Source organism: Ricinus communis, chromosome 5, assembly GCF_019578655.1.
Source record: "Ricinus communis isolate WT05 ecotype wild-type chromosome 5, ASM1957865v1, whole genome shotgun sequence".
Classification (NCBI taxonomy): Eukaryota; Viridiplantae; Streptophyta; class Magnoliopsida; order Malpighiales; family Euphorbiaceae; genus Ricinus; species Ricinus communis.
In genome coordinates this window covers 25,792,970-25,817,566 of record NC_063260.1, presented here as the reverse complement: position 1 = coordinate 25,817,566, position 24,597 = coordinate 25,792,970, and the positions used below count along the sequence as shown (strand labels likewise).

The window sequence follows — 24,597 nt, the reverse complement described above, 5'->3', positions numbered from 1 at the left end:
GGTAATAATAATAGATATGATATTAAAACTAAATTTATTAATTATAAAATTAATAATAGTAATAGTAACAATTGAACTGAACTAAAAAAAAAAAAATCAAAGATTTTAAAAATAAAAAAATTCAGCTAACTGAAATTATAGAATAAGAAAACGTGAACTTAAATGAAATTAGGAAACAAAATAAACCAAACAAAAGATCCTCAAAATATCAAATTGAATCTAATCAACCGACTACTAAATGAACTTAAATTGAATCGAACAATATTAATTTGGTTTAGTTTTATCTTTTAATATATGTTTTAGATTAATTTATGCTTTTGCATTTAAATTATAAATTTTATAAAAAAAAGTTTCATATTTTTAACCAATTAAAATACTTATTTTTACCAAAAACTAATTAAATATATGAAATATCATTAAAGTTATTAAAATTATATATATTAATATTTTAATAAAAATAATAGAGGCAATAATAATAATAATAATAGTAAAAATTTTAATATTTAACTCCCGATTTCACATACTATCTGCCAATATTGAAATAGTGGATAACTTGGTTAATAAATCTGGCTTCCACCTCAGTAATATTCACCCAAAATTAAGAATTTATTTTCAAAAAACTATAAAATGAAAACCTAACAGATTTTTATCTTAAAAATGAGAAATACTTTTTTCAAAAACATTAAATTAAGAAAAACCCCTTGAAAACTCATTCTATACATGGCAACATGCAAGAGGGCTGTTTGCTTTATATTTTGGCACTCGGCACGGAAAACACATTGACTGGTTCTTTCGTAAGTAGTACAATTCTACTACTGTTCTCGAAAGGTAAAAGCATTCCCAGGCTACTTTTTAAAAATATTTTAAAAAATAAAACATTTCACTTAAATTTAATAGAGTTTTTATATTTTATTTCTATAAACAAAAATAATTTATTTTTTTTATTTTTCTTTAAATTTTATTAATAAAAAAGAGAAAAGGCTCAAATATGCCCTAACGTATAACCCCTGGTGCAGATTGGCCTTTCAAGTTTTTTTTTTTAGCCAGTTGCACACAATATCTCGTCAAACGGAGTTTTTAAGCCCCTCTTTAGAACGGAGCTGAAGATCGTTAAGTTCAAATTATATATCCGTTGGTAGGACCCACATGTAAGAAAACAACTTCATAAAGAAGCGGGACACGTTTGCTAGCCATCTTTTCCTTCTGAAATAAAAAATATTTAATGGTGGATGGAAGTTATTGCTGTAAAGAACGGAAGATTGTAACTTGTTATAAAGAATCCCAACAACCAAATCGATCGATTGAAGCTCGTTTTTTCTAACCCTAAGAAATAGAGAAATTACCACTCAACCATATAGCAACAAAGTGAGTTACGGCTGTGTTTGTAAGTTGGAGTTAACAGGTATGTTAAAGCGAAACATGTGGGTCTCATTGTTTTATTCTGTTTTGAAATGTAATTGCTTTTTAATATTATATGTTGAGTTGTCCCTTTCGAAATACTGGTCCTCACGTTTGCTTTAGCATTGTTTATTACTTGACCCAATCCTGGAAAATGATTTTAAAGTTTTTATTTTTATTTTATGCAGAATGTCTGGTATTGTAAATCTGAGATTTAACTATGGTGGTAGATGGCAATTACATCCAAAAATTGATTTTCTAGATGGTGATATTGATATACTTTATGATTTTGATTCTGACTTCCTCCGTTATGAATATATTAAGGATAGATATAGGAATTTGCTTGGGTATGCAAATGTAGAATGCATTTTTGTACTTGAACCTGGAAAAGACATGGAAGATGGATTGTATTTAATTGAAGATGATGAGGGAATTAGGAGAGTTTTGAATTACATTAGCAAATATAATTGGGTAGGAGAAATAGATTTCTATGCTGATAACTCCCAATATTTTGAACCAAATATTCTGGGAATTGAATGAAGTGTTGATATGGATGCATCTGCTGCAAACATTAACAATGAGATGCCTACACAGAGTAGCTATTTCAATCAAAATAATAGAGCTTATGCTAGTCAACCTGAGTCTATTGTTACTGAAGAACCTATTAATAGTTCTGAACCTACAAGCTATATTAGCAATGAGGAAGAGGATGGTGAAGATGATAGTGCAAACATAAATGAAAATGATGGAAGTCAAGAATCTAGTGAGGAGGAAACTGATCCTGAACAGTCTGCACCTAGAGAGAGGGTCAGATATGATAAAGATGATGGGCAAAGCCATTTCATGCTTGGAATGACCTTTGCTAATGCTAATTAGGCTAGACAAGCAATAGCAAACTATGGAGTAGCTCTAGGTGTTAAGCTAAAAGTCAATCCAAATGAACCATTTAGACTTAGGGTTAAATGTATAAATGAGGAAAGCTGCCCTTTTGTGCTTTTCATTTCAAAAGATGGCAAAAACTCTAGATTAGCAGTAAAGACACTAATACCTTAGCATAGGTGCTTTAGGGATTTCTCACTCCCTAATGCTACTGCTAGGTTTTTAGCCAATTATTTCAAGGGTAGGATTTACAAAAACTCTTCAATTAAGATAAAACAAATGAAAGATGATGTAGAGAGCTTATTAAAAATTAATGTTAGTCTGGCTAAGTGTAAAAGGGCTAAGAGGATGATAATCCAAGAAATGGATGGGAGTTTCAAAGTGGAGTTTGGTTATTTAGAAGCATATGCAACTGTACTTAAAAGAAGCAATCCTGGTACAAAAGCAGAGATTGAGTTTTATAAGGAAGCATTGAAAAAAGGAAGAAGGGTGTTTAGGAGGATGTTCTTGTGTTTTGATGCTCTTAAGAGAAACTGGAAGGCTGGATGCTGACTTATCATAGGTCTGGATGGATGTTTCTTAAAAGGGGTTACTAAGGGCCAGATTCTTACTGCAGTAGGCAAAGATGGTGATGATCAGATGGTGCCTATCGCATGGGCAGTGATAGACAAAGAGAATAAGAATAATTGGAGATGGTTTTTGCATTGGCTAAAGCAAGAACTTGAACTTGGAGATGGAGCAGCCTATACTGTAATCTCTGACATGCAAAAGGTCAGCATTTTTCATTTTCTTTGCATGTATTTTTATTTGGGAAAAGGCTCAAAGTTGCCCCTAATGTATAACCTCTGTGTGCAACTTGCTAGAAAAGAATTTGGAGGGCCAATCTGCACCAGAGATTATATGTTAGGGGCAACTGTGAGCCTTTTCTCTTCTTTTTTTTTTTTAACTATACAGCCTTTTACAGTATTGGTTACTCTTTTATGCTTTAGGGTCTCATTGATGCTGTGAAGAATGTGTTACACCTTGCTGAGCACAGATGGTGTGCGAGGCACATTTACTCCAACTGGTCTAAGCAATGGAGAGGGGGGAATTGAAGAAAAAGTTTTGGATTTGTGCTTGGAGAACATTTGAGGAGGAATTCAAAGATAATTTAGAGCTTCTTGGTGAAGTGTCAAAGAAGGCAGCAGAAACCCTTCTGAAATATCCACCTCATTGTTGGTGCATGGCCTATTTCTCTAGCAGATCCAAGTCATATATGGTGGATAATAACATCTCTGAATGTTTTAACTCCTGGATACTAGAGGCAAGACATAAGCCTATTGTTAGTATGTTAGAGGAAATAAGGCTACAAGCAATGAATCGAATTAAAGAAAAAAGAAAAATGGTTGATAGGTGGATTAATGAGTGTAGTCCAGCTTGTATGGCTTTGTTCCAAGATAATAAAGAAAATGCTTTAGGTTGCAGAGTAGTATTCAATGGTCAGGATGGTTATAAGATTGGGGAAGGTAACAATAAGCACACAGTCTTTTTAGATAGAAAGTTGTGCACCTGTACGGCATGGGATCTTACAGGAATCCCATGCCAACATGCCATTTGTGCTCTATATCATTCCAAGCTTGATCCTTTTTCATATATCAGTCATTTTTATCATAAGTCAACTTATCTAGCCTCATATAAGTTGCCATTATTGCCACTCCCTAGTAAAAGGTTTATGAGATGTGAGGAATACCAGGGAATAGAACCTCCTCCATTGACTAAGATGCCAGGCAGGCCTAGAAAGAATAGAATTCGAGGATCAAATGAGCCTAATACAAGCAGTAAAATTGGAAAGCTTACTAAGAAGGGCAAGAATCAGAGTTGTGGGTTGTATACAGAAGAAGGACATAATAGAACTAAGTATCCAAATAAGAACAAGAAGGTAAAATACATAGTTCTGCATCACATTGAGTATTTATATTATCTAATTTTTGAAATTCTAATGATTGTAATTGTTTGCCTTCAACTTCATAGGGAACAACAACAAGTGCTCTAGCAAGCACAACATCAAGTGGTCCAAATTTAGCACATCATCAATCGCCTTGACAAGCAAAGCGTGAAGTGGTCCAAATTTAGCACACCACCAATTGCTTCAAAGAAGTAAGGCTTGAAGAACAACAACAACTGCTTCAGCAAGCACACCACCAACTGCTTCAACAAGCACACTGCACACACAAAGAATCGCTTGAAGCATAGCAACTCGCTTGACCACAAAGAAGAATCGCTCCAACACATCACCAACTGAAACTGCAAGAAGCTTAGGAGGACAGTGTGTAACAAATTCAAGGAGGACAACTGGTTTTGGATGTCATGTGGATTTGAATACAGGAAGAACAACTTATAATGTCAGTGAACTTTTCATACTTATTTTTTTCTTATAAATATTAGTTTGTGGCATGTTTAATCTGACATTTTGACACTCACAGCTTGGACAAACTACTGAAAGAGTAATTAGTGAAGGTCTACAACCAGAGGAAATGGAAATTGATCCTCAAACTAGGTTCCCAATACCATGTGAAAGAGACTTCAGAAGAAGCAAAGAGAAAAGGGATGCATCATCCATTACAAGGACAATTAAATTCACTGGAGATGGCTCAGAAGTTACATTTGCTACTAACCTGCCATTTGAACCTCCAGGACTACAATGGAGAGGAGGAGTTGCAATTACCTCTTCATAGTTGCAAGCTCAAAAAGAGCAACTAATAGGCAGACAGAAGAAGAAAGGCAAGATAGTTAGTGATGCTACTATAACATACCAATAGTTTACCAATAGTTGACTAGAGCACATTTTCTATATTTTTTTTTATACTTTGGTGTTTTGTATCTTAGAGCAAGCAATCTCTTTTGAATATTATGTTGCTACTTTGGTGTTTTGTGCCTTAGAGCTTGCATTTTTTTCAAATTTTGTTGCTACTTTGGTATTTTATGCCTTAGAGCAACATTTAGCTGCAGTAACAGGGGATGCCAGTAACTTTTGTATATTATTGCTATTTTGTTGTTATTTGCTTGTGAGCAAGTGGTGTTGATACTTTAGCTCAATATTGACTGCAGTATACCAATGTTATTGCTTTTTGGTCATTGGTTATGATTATCAATGTCGTTTAGCAAATATTTTCCATTTACAACAATTCATTTTAGTGTATAGCCAGTGTGAAGATAGAGAAAAAGAAAGAGGAAAAGATGAAAGGAAAGAAATGAAAGATATTTGTAGCACTTTTACCAATCAAGTGTCATAATTTCATTTTGTCAAACCATTAACAAAATTACACAAAAAAAAAAAAAAAAACATTGTGCCACCAAATCCCTATGAACAATCCAAGCTAATAATGCAATTAACAAGACAACTCTGCAAATCTTCAATTTCTGTTTCTTTGCTAGATTTCAAATTCCTCAACTCAGGTCACATCTTTTCCATTTCAATTTGCAAATCAACTCTGCAAATCTTCAATCTCTTTCATTTCTTCCCTTTCATCTTTTTTTCTATCTCCACACTTTCAACTTTTACACCACTTCTTGACATTCATACAATCTTCGACGTCCATAATTTCAACCTTCACAGAACTTTCGACGATTGTAACTTTCGGCATTCGCAAAACCTTCGACATTCACAGAACCTTAGTATCATTGCTTCTTGTGGTTGTTGATGATGACGATGTCGACATTAATTGGAATCAATTGGTTAATTTAGGGTCCCTTAATTTCCATGAAAAGGAAAGTAATGAAAGAGAAGGGGAGATGGTGATGGATTTCCGTTGGATTATAGGTCCTACCATTTGCCACCTCACTTCCATTTAACGGGAGTTTTAACGATCTTCAGCTCCGTTCTAAAAAATGGTTAAAAACTTCGTTTGACGAGATATTCTGTGCAACTGGCTAAAAGAAAACTTAGAAGGCCAATATGCACCAGAAGTTATACGTTAGGGGCATTTTTAAGCCTTTTTCCAGAAAAAAATAAAAATTACAAATATCAATTAAATTAAATATATAAAAATTTATAGTATATATATTAAATATAAAATAAGAAGTGAAATTTAGCTTTCCATATGTAGAAAACTTAATTGACTCTTTACTTTATATTTAAAAAATAAAAAATATTCAAATAAAAAATCTAACATATATAAAAAATATATTAAAAATACTCAGACTTATTCTTATAATTAATACTTAACAGACCAAAAATTAATAACTATTAAAATTATTAATTTATTAAATTCAATTGCATTGAAAATGCTCAGACTTATTCTTATAACTAAAATACTTAACAGACCAAAAATTAATAATTTTAAAATTATTAGTTTATTAAGTTCAATTATCTAAAGAGAAACAAAGTTGATTTCTCAAAAATTTATAATTAATAGAAATTATTAATTTGACGGTATATTTGAATCTTCTGTAAACGAATGTGAATATGGCTCTCCTATTGCTAATAAAACCAATCAACTACAACCATTAACAGTGTCCCGTCAGAAACAAAATAATCTCAAAACGTATATATATTTAATTTACAGCGGCTGAGATCCCTGATGGAAAAGGAAAAGTGCAATTGTAAGAAAGTAAAAAATCCTGGATGTTCATGTAGTGACATGTTATATACTGCACTAATACTCCCACTTTCTCATTTCCATGCCCTCTGGAGCGCTGCCTTCTACTTTTTTGGAACCCACTTCTTTCCAGTCAGTTGACAGTACCGTTCCACTCGACTCTACCTGTACCATTGCACCGATGAAAGTTAATTTACTATCTACCAGAAGAAGAAAATATTTCAATTTACAAGAGGTCATGTTGTCTCGCTTGCTAATTAAAATTGGTTGGCTTCAGTTATTGCTGATTTCAGTAATCGATTTGTCCAAGCAGGCATATCTTGCAGGCCAAATTCAGTCCACTAACTGAAGAAACCAAATGAAAGGAAGGACACAAACAAACAACAAGAGGCTACTCTACTGGAGAAAAGGTTGGAAGGGAATGAAAAGCATCCATGAAACAAATAAAATGAGGCTATTTACAGGAAAGATCAGATTGTTCAAGAAACTAGATCCTTGGGAACTTACAAAAGATTTCATCATAGCCCTCCTCATGTCCTCATCTGCATTTTGGTAAATGTCCCTGAACATCTTATTCAAAGCTGCATCACCATCTAGCCTCTCATCTTTTTCCTAAAATACCGGACCATTATAGCATCAATACCTACATTTGACATCTGAGCCCTCAAATAGCAAGGAATCCGATATAGAAAACAATATTATATATATATTGTTAGACAAACCTCCTTCTTAACTTCGGCTTCCAACTTATCCCAATCTTTTGCTCTTGTTTTGGAAGACGGGTACAAAGGCCTTTGAGATCCAACTGGATATTCATAAAGACAGAAACTGATTAGAAATAAATTATAAAGGATCCCATCCCATAATGTTGGCTATACACAAGTTCTGGTTTGCAGGTTGTAACTATGAAAAAGAAGGCTCCAAATTATGGTCTTAGATTGGCATTGAATAATTATCTAACTATGAAGCCTAGACTAAACTGATTTCTACTTCAAGGGAAACCAGTTCCAGATGAATCATGCTTCTGATATATGAATGTAGCAACAGTAGCCAATATAAGTACCTGATGTACCTGATGGTGCATTAAGTTTCCGAGGAACTATATTTTCCTTGCAATACTCAAGAGATGTCCAGTTGATAACTTCAGCTTTTGCAAGACGAATTTCAATCTTGGTTGACAATACCTGGTACTGGCTTTTATCAGGCACTATCTGTTTCTCAAAGCCAATGCAAAAGTTAGATTATTCAGTATGAAAGGAGAAGAAAATTGTGGAAACTCGAATTATGAGATTATGGAACTAATAGAACATGCCAGCTTCTAACACATACATAGGTTCCTAAATATATCATCTCAGTTAAAAGAATGAGAAACAGAAGCAAACTCATGAAGAGACCTATTATGGATTATTAAGTAAAATAAACATGTACTACTCAGTTAAGCAGATAACAGTCTTTCGAGGAAAAAACATAGGCAAAAAAATGTCCAAGCATGAGAAGTTACTGACATACTTTTCCAAACAATCGAGGTTGAAAATGATATGCATCTTCGCCAGGGACATCAATGGTAACACTCAGCTGCAAGATAAGGACATTATTGAGAATCTGTCAGTAGCTTCGATAAATAAAATAGCACATCCCAGAGTGAAATAAGGGCATCTTTTTTTGCACAATAAGGGAAAGGAGAAACAAAAAAATTTCCCAGAAAATGGACATACAATTTGTTCACCAAAGTCGACTGTGACATTCTTAGCTGGTATGCCCTTTGCAAATATTGTTACAATGACTTCCTCTGGCTTCTGGTAGTATTCATGTCTGTTTGATTATCAAGTATTATTCATAAAACCGATAACAAGTTTAATAGAAAGAGAATAAGGAAAAAAAGAAAAGAAAACAATTAAATTGGCAACAATGTTGCTGCTTCTTGAAAAGACTACTTGACAACAATCTAGCATTTTTACCTAACACATACTAGCAATAAAAGATCAATCAATAAAATTTAAAGGTATACATGGCCTTTGCAATCACAAAAGCCTTTTTCGAGGTAATCGTATTGTTTCACAGATATGCTCTTCAGGCACTTGAACCCGCTTGGATTACATCTAGACAAATAGAAGCGGGACGACAGGCAATGGCATGAAATGCACGCCGCAGTGGAAAAATATGGGTACGCATATTTCCTGACAAACCAGTTACTTGAAGACCTAAGAAAACACGTATGAGTTGGGGGAAAGGATCTCCGAGTCACAATATTTTTGTTCAACTAGACACCTAACGTTCACCATACTATTTATGTATTAGCATTCATGCTTTGAGTTGATAAAAAGCAAGAGCCACCAAAATTATGCACCAAGTGCATAATCTGTCCCAAAAATAAACACGTCAGTAGAATGTTATTCTCTTGTTCACTTAAATTTTAAAGCAACAAAAATTAAGTAAATATGAAAATTGTATATGCCCATTAGCTGCCTTCATCCAGCTCCTCCTCTTCCCACATTACACACAAGTACAGCACAATAATACCCATATAAAAATGATAATTAGTTCAAAACAAACTTAGTATTGACACCAAAAATACCAAGTGTGGGAAAAAGAAAAAACAAATGAACCAAGCAGAAGGAAAAAAAAAAAAAAAGAAAGACAGAACCCATCAAACCTGTATTTTGGTTTTGCTGAGGAGATGACCATCTGAGGGGAAATAACCGATACAGGAGACACACTTGGAGCTAAAGACTTGCTTAGATCATTAGACTCCTCTGAAAAGAAATCCATATTCATCATATAAACAGCTAAGTGCTAACAAATCAGTGATAGAACAAGCAATTAAAAATCAAAGTGAAGGTTAATCCTTAAAATTTGTCAATTCAAAATCTGGATAGAGAAACATTTTTTTTAACTATATCAGCAAGTAATATATCTAAGAGTTCTCTCCCAAGATGTTTATACCTGCAATTCGCTGATTACATTCTTCAATCAACTTAGTAAATCTAGAATCATCCCGAGCTAAAGACACACCCTTTTCAAGTGCTGTCTTGGCAGTGTGATATTCTTCAAGCTTAATACAGGCAGTACTGCATGACGAAGATTACTCTTAATGCATAAATCCTTGAATTCATTCCTACATATAGGGCAGTATTAAACCAATAACCAATAATAACAAATATTTTGTATCATACCCTTTACGCAAATATGCCTTGGCCTTTAAAGGATCCAGCTCAATTGCCTTGTTTGCATCAGCAACAGCCTCTGCAAAACCGTTAATTGTTTAGGGAAAAAAAGAAGAACCAACATAAAAAATCTGAAACTTTGCAAACAAAATATCAAGAAATCTAAAACCCAATAATTTTGAAAACTATAAAGCAGAATCCTGAGTTAATACCAGTGAAGTTATTAAGTTTGATATTGGCCTGAGCACGGTCAGCGAAAAACTCGGGGTTAGTGGGGTCCAAATCAATAGCTTTAGAGTATAAATCAATGGCTAGCTTGAAATCATCCTCAAATATTGCTTCTTTCGCCTTCTCCGCCAATTCCTGAGCCATTGTTCAAATACCAAAAAGCGTTTGGGTTCAAAATGAAATAGATTATGGAAGATGGAGTGTCAGTCTTGGGTTTATGTAAGAATATAAGATGGTGATGGAGGGAAAAGAAAAATGATTCTTTCCTTGTCCGGAGTGGATATGGAGACTTTCTAAGGAGTTCTTTTCTGCGGGGCTAGCAGAAGATGAAGAGTGGAGGGGAGAGTATGTTTTGGCCCAAATTAGGGTCCATGGATTTATTTTATTTCTTTTTCGAAAAGAAAAGGAACTTACTAAAGGGGTAAATTATATCATGCCACAGCATTGTAAATCTAGATTTCTTATAGGTGCATAATTTTTTATTTTCCAGGATTGTTTCTTTAATTGTATATAATTTATATATATATTTTTATAAATAATAAAATAATTATGTTACAAACTAATTAATTATAAAATTTAAAATATGATATTTATATTTAATATTTAATAAATTAATAATTTTATTAATTATTAAATTTTAAATTTTATTTTACTTTTTATTTATTATTCATTATTTTTTATTTAAAATTATATTAATAGTTACTTCCTTCATTTCATAATAATTAATAATTCTGTAATATTTTATTTAGATTGAAAAAATATTTAATAAGCTTAATTATATAAAATAAATAGCTAATTGAGACTAAATAACTTTTTTATAAATATTAATGTGTATACTATATTAAACGAACTTTAAGTATACATTTGATGAACTTGTAGTTTGTAGTTATTTTTTAAATTATAAATACTGATTTATTTTATGCACAGACAATATATTTATTACTTATAAAATGTATGTTTAGATTCATTACTTATAAAATATATATTCATATTACTTAATATTTTTTTAGTATTTTATTTATATTAAGAAAATATTTAATAAGCTTAATTATAGGGAACAAATAGCTAATTGAGACTAAATGACTCTTCTATAGATATTAATGTGTATACTATATTAAATGAACCTTAAGTATGCATTTGATGAATTTGTAGTTTATAGATAATGAATATATTATTTTTTAACATATGAATATTGATTTAGTTTATACGCATATGGTATATATATTACTTATAAAGTATATATTTATTTATTATTAGTGTCAAGTTCTTAAACATGGACTTTAGATTCATCACTTGTAAAGTGTATATTTATACTAATTAATATTTTTTTAAGTATTTTATTTAGATTAATAAAGTATTTAATAAGCTTAATTATAGGAAACAAATAGCTAATTCAAACTAAATGACTATTCTATAAATATTAATATGTGTGCTATATTAAATGAATTTCAAGTGTATATTTGATGAACTTGTTATTATTTAACCTATGAATACTTATTTATTTTATGTACGGACGATATTATCCATTACTTATAAAGAGTATATTCATTTATTATCAGTGTCAAGTCCATTAAACATGAACTTTATATTGATCACTTATAAAGTATACATTCATTTGTTATTAGTGTCATATTAATTAAACATAAATTTTAAGTTTATTACTTATAAACTGTATATTCATATGTTATCACTGCTAAGTATATTAAATATAAATTTTAGATTTATTACTTATAAATTGTTTATTCATCTATTATTAGTGTAAAATTCATTAAATATGAAATGTATATTCATTAACTTTTATTGGTGAACTTGTTCGTAATATATGAATTTATTTGTTAATTTATGATTTTTTAGGCTATAACTTATGAACCTCGGACATACATGTGATGAACCTACAATTTATAACATATAAACCTAAAATGCATTTTATAAATTTAAACCATAATGATCATGTTTGGAGAAAAAAAATGTTAGAATTATTTTTATTCTTTTGAAAATATAAAATTAATTCTTCTTATATTTACTTTTAATTATATTGATTAAAATTTATAATATTTTTTTTTATAAAAATATTAACATATTCTTAAGAAATAAATTTAGTGTTGTAGTAAAAAGAAATATAAAATACAGTAAATTATAAAAATTGAAAGAACAATATAATAATTTTTTAATAATAATATAATATAAAATTTAGGAATGAGACATGATAAAAAATATATTATATTGATTCATCTATTTTGTAATAGATCTAGTATTATTAATTTATTTTTATATTTTGGCCTATTGCTCATTTAATGATATAAAATATCATTAAAGCCATAACTTCATTATTTATCAAAACACACACCTAACTTTATTTTCAACCATACACGTGTGGTTTGGTTCTGGGCATATGATACTTGATGGTCGCAGGTGCATGATATAACAATCCTACTAACATTTATGTCAACTATATTTATATAATAATAAAAATTAATTTATATATATTAATTTTTAAGATTTAAATTTATTCTTAATCTATATATATATATATATATATATATATATATAAATTTATAAGACTTAATTTTTTTTTAATACGTGTGCTTAATTTTTAATATGTAAGAATTTTATTTTGATATGTATACTATTTTTGACATATAAAATTTAAGTTTATGTATAATTTTATAGTTTTTTATTAATTTATTAATTAATAAGTTAAAAATCTAATAAAATATTGACTCTAATCCTAAAAAATATCATATTTATTATATATTTAAATATCAAATTAACTAATAAATAGTTTTCTAATTAGATAATGATACTAATTATATCCTAAAAAATAACATATTAATTATATTTTAATATTATATTAATTAATAAATTAATTTTTTAATTAGATAATAATTATAATTATATAAAATAATATTTTAAATAATATTTTAATATTAATATTAATTATAAATTAATTTCTTTCATTATATAATAAATTTTTACTTCTAAAACTATCACTCGACCATGCCGCCAAGACAACACAAAATAGACGAAAATAGTAATATCAATTATAGATTAAGTTATATAATATTAAAATTAATTAATAAATATCTTTAAAATAATTTTTATATTACTCTCCTCATACAATTTTTAAAAAATCAAAGACATTAAAAAATAGTTAAATTGTTATTATTTTTAAAAATATTATCAATTAATATTAAAAATTAAAATTTTTATTAAATTTTATTTATCAATTTAATTTAATAATTGAAATAATAATAATAGTTGTACAAGACACGAGTAAACGACTAGTATATATTAATTTTTAAGACTTAAAATTTTTTGACATGTGTGCTTAATTTTTGACATATAAAATTGTTATTTTGACATGTGACTTATTTTTGACACATGGAACTCAAATTTATGTTTGATTTTATGATTTTCTATTAATTTATTTATTAATAAGTTACATTCTTAATTAAAATACTCATTCTAATCCTAAAAATAATATATTAATGATAAGTTAGTTTCCTAATTAGATAATGATTAATTTTCTAATTAGATATGATTCAAATTATAAAAAATAATATTTTTAATATCATGTTCACTAATAGATTAATTTTTAAATATTATAATAATTCCTAATTTAAAAGAAATTATATAAATTATATTGATATTAATTTATATAATATTAGAATTAATAAAAAAGTATTTTAAAAATAATTTTTTTATTTACTGCACTAATTTTTTTTTAAAAAATTAAGGACTTTAAAAATAGTAATTTACTATTATCTTTTAAAATATTATATATTAATATTAAATATTAAAAAATCTATTAAATGGTATATATAAACTTAATTTTATAATCGAAATAATAATAGCAACCCTACAACGGACGAGTAAACAACTAGTATGTATGTTTAATCTTAGACACATTAGATTTTTATTTTGATATATGTACTTACTTTTGATAGATGAAATTCAAGTTTATGTATAATTTTATAAATTTTCTATTAATTTATTGATTCATAAATTATATTCATAATTAACCATTAATTTTAATTCTAAAACTAAAGAATATTAATTATTTTTTAATACTATATTAACTAAAATTAATTTCTAAGAAATAACGATACTAAATATATCTTAAAAGATAATATATTAATTATATCTTAATATTATATTAACTAATAAATTAATTTTATAATTATATAATATTTTAATTTCTAAAATTAATATCTTCAATTATATTTTTAATATTATATTTAATAAAAAATTAATTTTTAAATATATAATAAATCTTTAATTCTAAAAAATAGCAGTATCAATTATATTAATATATTAATTTATATAATATTAAAATTAATTAATCAATAAATTATAAAATAATTTTATATTATTACTGTAATAAGATTCTAAGATTTAAAAATATATTTATAAATAATTAGTTTATAAAATATATTTATAAATAATTAGTTTATTATTATTTGTTAAAAATTTTATTAAATTAAATATTATAAATTTTATTATACTGTATTTATCAACTTAATTTATACTTAAAACACGGCCATGCAATATATAAATAATCGACTAATTAATACATATTTCTAATAAGATATTATATTTTTAATAAAAACTTAATTTATTATTATTTATATATTAGTTTTATCTAAAAATATTATAAATAATATAAAATATTAAACATTATAAATTATTCTATAAATTGAATTTATAATATGTTCTATAACAAAAATAATATCAACTGAGTGCACAAATTTATAACATATTATTGTTTATATCCTCAAATGGAATTATTCAAATTTTTATTATATATTCAAAATAAAAATATATTTATAATTTATTTGAGAATTAATATTTTATAATTAAAATAAAAATAATTGTGCAACACATGCCTAAAATACTAGTTATTAAAGATTATTCAAAATTAACGCATCATAAAATGAATAAATATAATGGCGTGTAATTAAATCTGGTATTATTATGAGCATAGTCACTCACTGCTGTTATTGTTTACCTTCTTCACGCTGGTAACTTGCTTATTGTATATTTATATCCCTTTTCTATCGGACATGGCCAAGCTCGGGCACTGACTCACTAACAGAGTTAATGAAGTGCGGATCCGTAGCTTGTATTTGGCCGGATACTCCTCCGTCTCACAAAGTCACCGCCACTGCCTCACTTAACCATCCGCCGACCTTATACACCGGCGGTTCCGATGGCTCCATTTTCCAGTGGAATATCTCTTTCTCCGGTTCCAACTCGGTAACTCAGCTCAATTTTTCTTCATGTCTTTTCTTTTTCAACAAAAGAAAAAAAAGAGAGAATTGAATGTTCTTGATTACTTACATCTTCTCGTGTTGTTGATTCTCTGCGCAAAACTACTGATTAGATTACGGAAACATGAAAGTTTCTTTAGCGATTACTTACTTAGGAGATAATCTGTTTAAATATTGATATTTACATGTTTTTGTTTTCTGGTATTTTACTGCGGTTAAGAAATTAACTTATTGATGTTAGCAACATGATGTCTGATTATCTCAGAAACGCAGTCATAGTGTTCGGAAGTCTAAAAATACATGGATTCAATTGAATTGAATTCTATTTAGTCCATTCTCACGTTTGGAAAGGTAATAATTGCTATAATTCTATTCTTCCAACTTCAACAAAACAAGGCTGGCATTTTGAAAAAACATGAAATCTTGCCTCAGATGACATGATTTTGCAATTATTTAATTCAGTTTTTTCTCTGCATATGTGATGGTTATAGTAGCTTTTCCATATATCGGCACGTTGTTTAAAAATTACCAATTCTTAAGTATTTCACTTTGAACCAAAATTGCCATTTAATAAGGATCTTAATTTGACAGGAGATTAAACCGGTTGCCATGTTGTGTGGTCATGCTGCGCCTATAGCTGATCTCAGCATTTGCTATCCAGTGGTAGTTTCAGGAGATGATAATGAATCAGATCATTCGATTAATGGTTCTTCAACCTCAATCTCTGATAACCAAGGTGCATTATTAAGTGCATGCTTGGATGGTGTATTGTGTGTTTGGAGTAGAGGCAGTGGACACTGCAGACGTCGAAGAAAACTGCCTCCTTGGGTTGGCAGTCCATCCATTCTTCATACATTGCCTATGAGCTCTCGATATGTATGTGTAGGCTGTTGTCTTAGTCAGACTACTACTCATTTAACTGAGCTTCATTCTATTGATTCTCTTGAAGGATGTGAGGTTTCAATTGATAAAGAATCTCAGCATAGAAAACCCTCAAAATGCACTGTGGTTATTGTTGATACTTATAGTCTTACTATTGTGCAAACTGTTTTTCATGGGAATTTATCAATTGGGCCATTAAAATTTATGGATGTAGTTTTGTCAGGTGAGGATGGGGAAAAATATTCTGTTCTTTTGGCTGACTCATATGGTGGACTACAGTTGGTTCCAATATTAAAAGATTCTGACCTAGACGGTGAGGATGGGAGTGACTTGTATAAGAGTTCTCAGTTGGGAATTTGTGGAAATGGGTCTAGCAAAGGGGGACAGGTTGTCTCAATTTCAACACATGGGAACCTTATTGCTCTCATGTTGAAAAATCGCTGCATATTTGGGCTATTGTCTAGTGATACTACAATTGGGGAGATTTCCTTTATGGGAACTCTCCTGTCAGTTGAAGGTAATTCTACACAATCAAGTGTAGTTGGAGGCTTCTTTCTTGAAATTGGTGATGCCGAAAAAATACACAATACTGAGGAAGCCTATGAACATTTTCGGGAATGCTTTGTTGTGTGGGGCAGTGCTGGTTGTGCTGTTGTGTATATTATATCATATTTGAATGATGTATTTAAATGTGAACCACTTTATGAGATTCCTGTTGGTTCTCATCCTCCTAATGTTAAACTATCTGTTTCTTTCATTCAGTCTATCAGTTATCTTGTCCGAATTGAATCAGTTTGCTTTGACGCAGAAGAACCTTTACTGTGTAATCCTCATCTCACAATCTGGTCTTTACATGAAAAACATGAAAACAATGGGAAGCTCTCCCGATGCAAAGTGTTTGCAGGAAATGATTTATTTGCTGAGTGGATCTCAAGCTTTGGTTCACTCTATGAAATCAATGGTCATGGTGGCAGGAAGAAGAGAACATCTTTTTCTCAGAGTTCTATTTCATGTTTAGAAAATGAAAATAGTGAACATGCCATTGGTGAAAGAGATGATTTTGTTTATGAGGGACAAAATGTGACTTCTTCCATGATTATTTCTGAAAATCTTTTCTTGCCTTATGCTGTTGTGTATGGCTTCTCTAGTGGTGAAATTGAGGTTGTGCGCTTTGACATGATCTTGGGTCTAGAGTCTCATAGCAGAAGTCCACGCCCTGATGTGGCTTCACATGTATCCAGACAATATATTACAGGCCACACTGGTGCTGTACTTTGTTTGGCAGCACATCAGATGTTGGGTGCTGCCAAAGGATGGACTTTTAGTCAGGTATTAGTTTCTGGAAGCATGGACTGCACAATTCGCATCTGGGATCTTGACACCGGCAATCTCATAACAGTAATGCACCAGCATGTGGCACCAGTGCGCCAAATAATCTTTCCCCCTGCCCGGACTGAACGCCCATGGAGTGATTGCTTTCTCTCTGTTGGAGAGGATTTGTGTGTTTCTCTTGTTTCCCTTGAAACTTTGCGGGTAGAGAGAATGTTTCCTGGACACCCTAGCTATCCAGAAAAAGTTGTGTGGGATGGTACAAGAGGGTATATTGCATGTCTTTGCCAGAGCCATTCAGGGACATCTAATATAGCTGATGTTTTATACATTTGGGACATAAAGACAGGAGCAAGAGAGCGGGTCCTTCGTGGAACTGCTTCCCATTCAATGTTGGATCATTTTTGTAAAGGCATCAGTGCTAATTCCATATCTGGCTCTATATTAAATGGAAATACTTCAGTCTCTTCATTACTTCTTCCAATATTTGAAGATGGGGGCTTTTCTCAATCTCAACATAATCATTTGGAGAGGAAGGTCACATCATCAAATATGCTTTCAAGTGTGACAAATATGTCAGTGCCTACTACTTCTAAAGCACAGGGAAGGAAGGAAAATTCTGCTTCAAACACGCCATCTCTCCTACAAAACAAGTATCCCATCAAATGCACTTGTCCATTCCCTGGGATTGCTACTCTTACTTTTGACCTTGCATCAATGATGTTTTCTTGTCAGAGGCATGAATCTATAGCAAATGGAAGTAATAAACAGGAGAATAACAATGTGAAAGAACAGGGAACTAATAAACTAAGTCCCTGCCATTCACCCAGTGATGAAAATTCCAATCAGAATGCAATCTCAACTGAAAACCTTGATGAGAGGGATGGTTGGGTTAAATCTGTAGAAGAATTGTTACTTAGGTTTAGTTTGTCCTTTTTACATTTGTGGAATATAGATAGCGAGCTTGATAAATTGCTAATGATGGACATGAAACTAAAGAGACCAGAGAATTTTATTTTAGCTTCTGGTTTGCAAGGGGACAAAGGGTCTTTGACACTAGCATTTCCTGGACTGAGCGCAAATCTTGAGGTACTTTTGCTTGAACTGTATTAAATGTTGGGACCTATTATCTTGTTTGGCTTATTTCAACTTTTCCTGAGACATTGAAACCAATACTCCAGCTGTGGAAATCATCCTCTGAATTTTGTGCCATGAGATCGTTGATGATGGTGTCCATTGCCCAACGCATGATTAGCTTGTCGCCCTCCAATTCAGCAGCTAGCAGGTACAGCAATGCCTTCACAAAGACTGCTTACTGTTTCATGTTAGCTATTGTTTAGGCAGGGCTGAATTATTACTAATTTCATCTGAATCCTTTCAGGGCTTTGGCAGCTTTTTATACTCGGAATATTACTGATCAAATTCCAGATATTAAACCACCATTGCTCCAGGTTGCAACTAATGCCATAAAATTTGATTTTTTTGAATATCTTATTTTGACTGGATAACAAATGTACTGAATATTTCAGGAAAGAGATTAAAATGTTGATTACTTTCATGGTTTATGTGCTTTCTTTCTTCTGTAAATGTTGGTGTCAAACTAGAATGAATAACTGAGTATGTTCAGATGGTTGTTTGAGAATTAATTAGAGCTTTCTTGCTCGATGCCCATCGCCCGACTTCTGTTTTTTCTAGTTATAGTGACCAACAGATCAAAATGGAAAAGGTTTTTACAACAGTGAGAGATTTCTCCACAGTAATTAGCCACATTATATATTCCAATCTTTTTTGTAATTTGTAATGTATTAGTCAAATTAATATTTTATCTAGGCAAATATCATGTCTGAGTCAACCTCAAAACTACCACTTGATATTGGACGAAAATAGTCATTTTCCTGAAAAGTATTCTCATGCTAGTAATTTCTGCTAGTATTGTGAAAATTACTTCTATCCTAGAACTTACATTAGTTGTGTCGTGTATAAAAAGTTCACTAGTTAGCTTCTATTCTATTTCAAAAACAATATAATTAACTTTACTCTTTTGGAACAGCTTTTGGTGAGTTTCTGGCAAGATGAGAGTGAATATGTTCGTATGGCTGCACGCACTTTATTTCATTGTGCTGCTTCACGGGCCATTCCATCCCCTCTCTGTAGTCAGAGAGCAAGTGATCATGCAAAACTTGTGAGATCTCTAAGTGAAGTTGGAGAAAATGAAGGTGAAGCTTCAGAAGTTGGAGAAATATCTGCCAATGTTTTATCTTCTGACATGGCACCGAAATCACAAGAAATTTCTAAAGCTGAAGAACCTTATTACGAATCACCTGAAAAACACCAAATCACCGAGGCAGAAAAATCTAAAATACTTGCATGGTTGGAGTCATTTGAAGTACCAGACTGGATTTCATGTGTCGGAGGGACAAGTCAAGATGCCATGACTTCCCATATTATTGTTGCTGCAGCATTGGGTATATGGTATCCCAGTCTTGTGAAACCAAGTCTTGCCGTGCTGGTAGTTCATCCTTTAATCAAGTTGGTTATGGCCATGAATGGAAAGTACAGTTCCACTGCTGCTGAGCTCCTTGCTGAAGGTATGGAGGATACATGGAAAGCCTGTCTTGGCCCTGAGATATCTCGCCTGATTGCCGATATATTCTTCCAAATAGAGTGTGTTAGCAGTCCATCTGCTATCTCAGCTGGACCCGATCCAGCTGTACCATCTTCCATTCGAGAAACTTTGATTGGTGTTCTTCTTCCAAGTTTAGCAATGGCTGACATTCTAGGTTTTTTAACTGTAATAGAAAGACAAATTTGGTCTACTGCTTCTGATTCACCTGTTCATTTGGTATCTTTGACAACTCTTATCAGGGTCGTGCATGGTTCTCCAAGATGCTTAGCCCAGTACCTTGACAAGGTCAGTAACGCTGTGCAAGATATGCAAAAAACCTAATGCTTTTTCTTCTTATTATGAATTTTCATATGACATGTGGGCAGATATACAGGTGGTTAGCTTCATATTACACACCATGGACCCTGGCAACTCAGTCATGCGCAAAACTTGCCTTCAGAGTTCAATGACAGCCTTAAAGGAAGTTGTACGAGTATTTCCTATGGTAGCCTTGAATGACACATCTACCAGATTGGCTGTCGGCGATGCAGTTGGGGAGGTTAATGATGCTAGCATTTCAGTATATGACATGCAAAGGTATTAAATGCTTTTGGTCTAATGTTACTGCCATGTGGGAGAAATAGAGTTGTTGCATGATGAGTTTTAACTTTAAGTTGGAAGAATATTGTGTAGGCATAATATCATGCATTGTTTAGAGTATTCTTTGTAGTATATCCCTATGGAGTTGGCTGTGCACTTTTCTGATTTCATGGCGTCTCAGCTACTAGATCCTCTTGCTTGTTATATCTAACAGTTGATTAATCATAGGGCGATAATAGCTCTAACTTAGTCTACTTTTTCGCAGTATCACAAAAATAAAGGTTTTGGATGCAAGTGGACCTCCTGGACTTCCAACTCTGCTTTCGGGAGCATCAGAAACAGCAGTGACCACAGTGATTTCAGCTTTGAGCTTTTCCCCTGATGGAGATGTACTATATCTTGCCACCCCTCCACTATATTTTTCTGATTAGATTAGAATAGTAAACTTTATGTGGAAACTATGATAATCAATTTTTTTTTTTAATAGTAGTCATAATGTTCATTGCAGTTCTAAGGAAACAATAACCGATAGATTTTGTCCTAGAATGTTAACACCTTAAGTCACTTTAACATGTATAGGTGTTTGGACACTTCAATTTAGCTTCTGGTCTAGAGTTCACAAATAGCATTTATGCATCTTGTAGCATCTTCTGGCTGCACGCTTGTATGGTTTTCAGGGACCATATAACAACAGTTGTACAGTGTTAAAATAAGTAGCTTTTTGAGTTGCTAATGCATTTTGTTTGTTGTTTTCACTATAAGCTGTTATGTGTTCGGATTTTGATAGGTATATTATGAGCCATGTAATCAGTGAACAAGAAATGTGCAGTAATCTCTGAATGCTATTTTAGCATTCAATATTGCTTGACAAGGGATGCACATAATAATTTGTTAATTGTTGCAGTTCTTTTTTCAGTTGACTTAATATTTCTCCCAATTTCAGGGGCTGGTAGCTTTTTCTGAGCATGGTTTGATGATTAGATGGTGGTCATTGGGATCTGTATGGTGGGAGAAACTGAGCAGAAACCTTGTTCCTGTCCAGTGTACCAAACTTATATTTGTTCCTCCATGGGAAGGATTCTCTCCCAATTTTTCTAGGTCTAGTGTAATGATAAACATAATGGGGCACGATAGGCAGACCAATTTACAGGTAATTTCCTAGCAGTACATTCTGCAGAAAATTATTTTTGAACATGTGAAATAAAAAATAGGATATTCTTAACCTTTGGTTCACTTGATCAATTATTTGCTTCATCCTTATATTCTGTACAAAATGCACTTCAAATGCTAAGAATGCATCCTCTTTTTATTTTATCAATTTTCCTTTCAGGAGAATACTAGGGGTTCAAATCATGCTGACAATCTGAAGATGGTAGTTCATAATCTTGATCTCTCGTACCGCCTAGAATGGGTTAGTAAACGTAAGGTTCTTCTTTCTAGGCATGGCATGGAGTTGGGCACTTTCCCATTATAAGAAGCAGAAAAGAAGCCGCAGCAGCATGAGCTTCAAGAAGCATGCAGTGAGGCATATATTCTCATGGCTTCCACAAGGTTTTTCCATCTCTCGCACAAGTTCTACATTGATAGAATTTCCCATAGATAGACAGGATCTCATTGTCTACGATCTCTGAGATCTCCTTAGCGTCTCACTATATTTCCAGTTTTTTGTTTGCAAATGAGAAGACAAACTTGAGGCATATTATTTTCATACATGACTTTTGGGTCAGTGCAGTGGGGTTGAAAATGATGGGGACATACGGAATTTTGCAGTCATAAATATTTTCATTTTTGCTCGGGAAGATTGCTTTTGTATATAACAAGTCTTGAAAATAGCTGGTCGAAATCAATGAGATAATGTATATACTACTAGTGGATAGTGTCCCCATTTTTAAGTGCTCTTTCCAGGTTCTTTCTTACTGATTATGTAACTAATTATCAGTCAGTTTTTGTTTTTATGACCTTGTACGGCAATAGTCATTTTGTAAAATTGGTTCTGTTTCTTGATGTTCTTTCAAGTATTCGACCAGATTCTAGTAACTACATCCAAAATATAACATGAGCACGACATAAACTTTACAAAGAAACATAATTGACAATTATGATATATGAAAGAGTTGGATTAGCTCCAATTAAGATGATAACAAGACATGAAAGTTACTTTGCTCTGCTTCTTAAATTGCTATACACTGCTCTAAACTGGTTAATGATGAAGGTCGGTTACTTACATTTTTGCTTGATCCAGGGAAATATAGATAGGAGAAAAAAGAAAAAAAAGAAGAAGCAATGTGGTCTAGTTTTAGGTTTCTGCGCGAGAGCTATCACCGCTTACTTTGCTTTTGTACAAATCAAAACAAGACTTTCACCTTATACTTCTTGCCTTGTCCTTATCAGTTTTAGCTCCTATTACAATCGACCATGTTTAAGTCCACTTGTGATAGCAACAAGTTTAAATTCTAGATAGGAACTGCAACTGCCTTAGAAGGGGGCCTAAGCTCTCCATTACTTTTTCACAAGGATGATTATGGATGCCCTCATATGTTGTCACTACTATGCTTGAATCTTTTGACAGCCTTTGTATCTGTTTCTTGACATTGCAGGTATGGTGCGTGCAGCGGTAGTAGCTCCTTCTCCATCAGATAGAAAATGATAATGGTAAGCTCATTGTTCAAATGAAAAGAAACATATAAATCAATGAAATAGAATATGTGGACAACCCACATTGTGGGAGTTTGCTCTTCTTATGTTTTTTGCTCAATGTAGCAACTAAACGACTATGGGCAACAAAAAGATCTCAGATAATGAAATAGTACCTTAGATGGATGCTGTTCTTCACAGCTTTCTGTCCGTATTTTCGCCACCTAAACCCATCATCAAGAATATCATCTGCACTCCTAGTATGAAAGGAGATTCTTTGTGGTGTAGTTTTCTTGGCTCTGCCTCCTTTCTTCTTGTTTGTAACTGCATTTTCGCTATCTCTGGCTGTCGGTGGCGTCAGATTTTGGTCTCCAAATTGGAAGGAGCCTGAGAGGAGGCTAACCCAATCAATATGATCAGAAGCAAATTGCTGAGATTCAATTGCATGTTGGTCCATTGAAGGAAACAATGAAGTAGGCATCAATGATTGGTTATTAAGGTTTAAAATGTCGTCAGCAGTCATCATTAGTGGCGGTGGGATTTCTCCATTATCCATTACAACAGAATTACTACTGGTCATAGGGAGCTATGGAACATATGGAGAATTTATGTTTGTGGGTTTTGGTTGAACAATTGCATGCAAAAATAGCAAGAAAACCGTAACTTGAATACCTAAATAAACCCAACTATACTTCACCTAATTCTGTTCAACTGTCCTACTGGGAAGACATGTGCCTAAAATGTACTTTTTTTTGGTTGTCTAAGTTAATCTGCAGAGAATTTTCTCTTGCAAGCTAGGGTTTGTTAAATGCTACACATAAATTTGTGCATGGTCATTATGATTGGCCTTTGAGTGGGTTAAAGTACAGTTGCTAATCTAGCATCTGGTCTAGATCACTAATGAAATGCCGTTGTGGCAGTTTAGACTACTGTGTTTTTTGATAGAAAAATGATTAACCCTAATCTTGGGCATAATCATACGGTGGATATCAAGACTAATTTAATCTACAATAAAATTATCAAATTATCTA

General features: G+C 31.8%; 3 protein-coding genes across 17 annotated transcripts; 1 reads left to right on the top strand and 2 right to left on the bottom strand.

Annotated features, from left to right (window-relative positions):
* Positions 1 to 6,706: 6,706 nt before the first annotated feature.
* LOC8287441 (protein SGT1 homolog A) lies at positions 6,707 to 10,612 on the bottom strand. Of its 2 annotated transcripts, none has more exons than XM_048375054.1 (10): positions 10,231 to 10,612; positions 10,028 to 10,097; positions 9,798 to 9,922; positions 9,508 to 9,607; positions 8,570 to 8,666; positions 8,364 to 8,429; positions 7,918 to 8,065; positions 7,577 to 7,659; positions 7,362 to 7,466; positions 6,707 to 7,019 (listed from the first exon to the last, which is right to left on the bottom strand). In XM_048375054.1, the coding sequence occupies exons 1-10, from the start codon at positions 10,388 to 10,390 to the stop codon at positions 6,912 to 6,914; spliced, it is 1,062 nt and encodes a 353-aa protein (XP_048231011.1). In that variant the 5' UTR covers positions 10,391 to 10,612; the 3' UTR covers positions 6,707 to 6,911. The 2 variants fall into 2 exon arrangements, with proteins under 2 accessions (XP_048231011.1, XP_048231012.1); XM_048375055.1 differs by having other exon boundaries at positions 7,927 to 8,065.
* A 4,607-nt stretch (positions 10,613 to 15,219) lies between these two features.
* On the top strand, positions 15,220 to 24,267 carry LOC8287440. Of its 14 annotated transcripts, none has more exons than XR_007215872.1 (12): positions 15,221 to 15,502; positions 16,108 to 18,816; positions 18,909 to 19,012; positions 19,109 to 19,178; positions 19,778 to 20,638; positions 20,727 to 20,929; positions 21,198 to 21,321; positions 21,876 to 22,082; positions 22,263 to 22,304; positions 22,373 to 22,483; positions 23,530 to 23,584; positions 23,928 to 24,267. XR_007215872.1 is itself a non-coding variant. In XM_015715417.3 (11 exons), the coding sequence occupies exons 1-10, from the start codon at positions 15,347 to 15,349 to the stop codon at positions 22,433 to 22,435; spliced, it is 4,539 nt and encodes a 1,512-aa protein (XP_015570903.1). In that variant the 5' UTR covers positions 15,221 to 15,346; the 3' UTR covers positions 22,436 to 22,483; positions 23,530 to 23,789. The 14 variants fall into 14 exon arrangements, 6 of the variants coding, with proteins under 6 accessions (XP_015570903.1, XP_048230062.1, XP_015570898.1 ...); XR_007215871.1 differs by lacking the exon at positions 23,928 to 24,267 and adding an exon at positions 23,768 to 23,806; XR_007215870.1 differs by lacking the exon at positions 23,928 to 24,267 and adding an exon at positions 23,693 to 23,789.
* On the bottom strand, positions 23,076 to 24,146 carry LOC8287439 (probable WRKY transcription factor 43). Its single transcript, XM_002509818.4, has 2 exons — positions 23,743 to 24,146; positions 23,076 to 23,556 (listed from the first exon to the last, which is right to left on the bottom strand). Exons 1-2 carry the CDS (start codon positions 24,144 to 24,146, stop codon positions 23,379 to 23,381), a joined length of 582 nt encoding a protein of 193 aa, XP_002509864.2. The 3' UTR covers positions 23,076 to 23,378.
* Positions 24,268 to 24,597: the final 330 nt, after the last annotated feature.

Bases quoted from the DNA above. Each gene is read 5' to 3' on its own strand.
- LOC8287441 (XM_048375054.1), bottom strand. From the start codon at position 10,390: ATGGCTCAGGAATTGGCGGAGAAGGCGAAAGAAGCAATATTTGAGGAT. The intron at 8,667-9,507 runs GTTTGATGGGTT...ATAATCAAACAG, and splicing joins TCAGCAAAACCAAAATACAG to ACATGAATACTACCAGAAGC. The intron at 7,467-7,576 runs GTTTGTCTAACA...CCGGTATTTTAG, and splicing joins AAGCCGAAGTTAAGAAGGAG to GAAAAAGATGAGAGGCTAGA.
- LOC8287440 (XM_002509819.4), top strand. From the start codon at position 15,347: ATGAAGTGCGGATCCGTAGCTTGTATTTGGCCGGATACTCCTCCGTCT. The intron at 19,013-19,108 runs GTACAGCAATGC...GAATCCTTTCAG, and splicing joins TCCAATTCAGCAGCTAGCAG to GGCTTTGGCAGCTTTTTATA. The intron at 22,083-22,262 runs GTAATTTCCTAG...TTTTCCTTTCAG, and splicing joins ATAGGCAGACCAATTTACAG to GAGAATACTAGGGGTTCAAA.
- LOC8287439 (XM_002509818.4), bottom strand. From the start codon at position 24,146: ATGACCAGTAGTAATTCTGTTGTAATGGATAATGGAGAAATCCCACCG. The intron at 23,557-23,742 runs GTACTATTTCAT...CTGATGGAGAAG, and splicing joins AAGAACAGCATCCATCTAAG to GAGCTACTACCGCTGCACGC.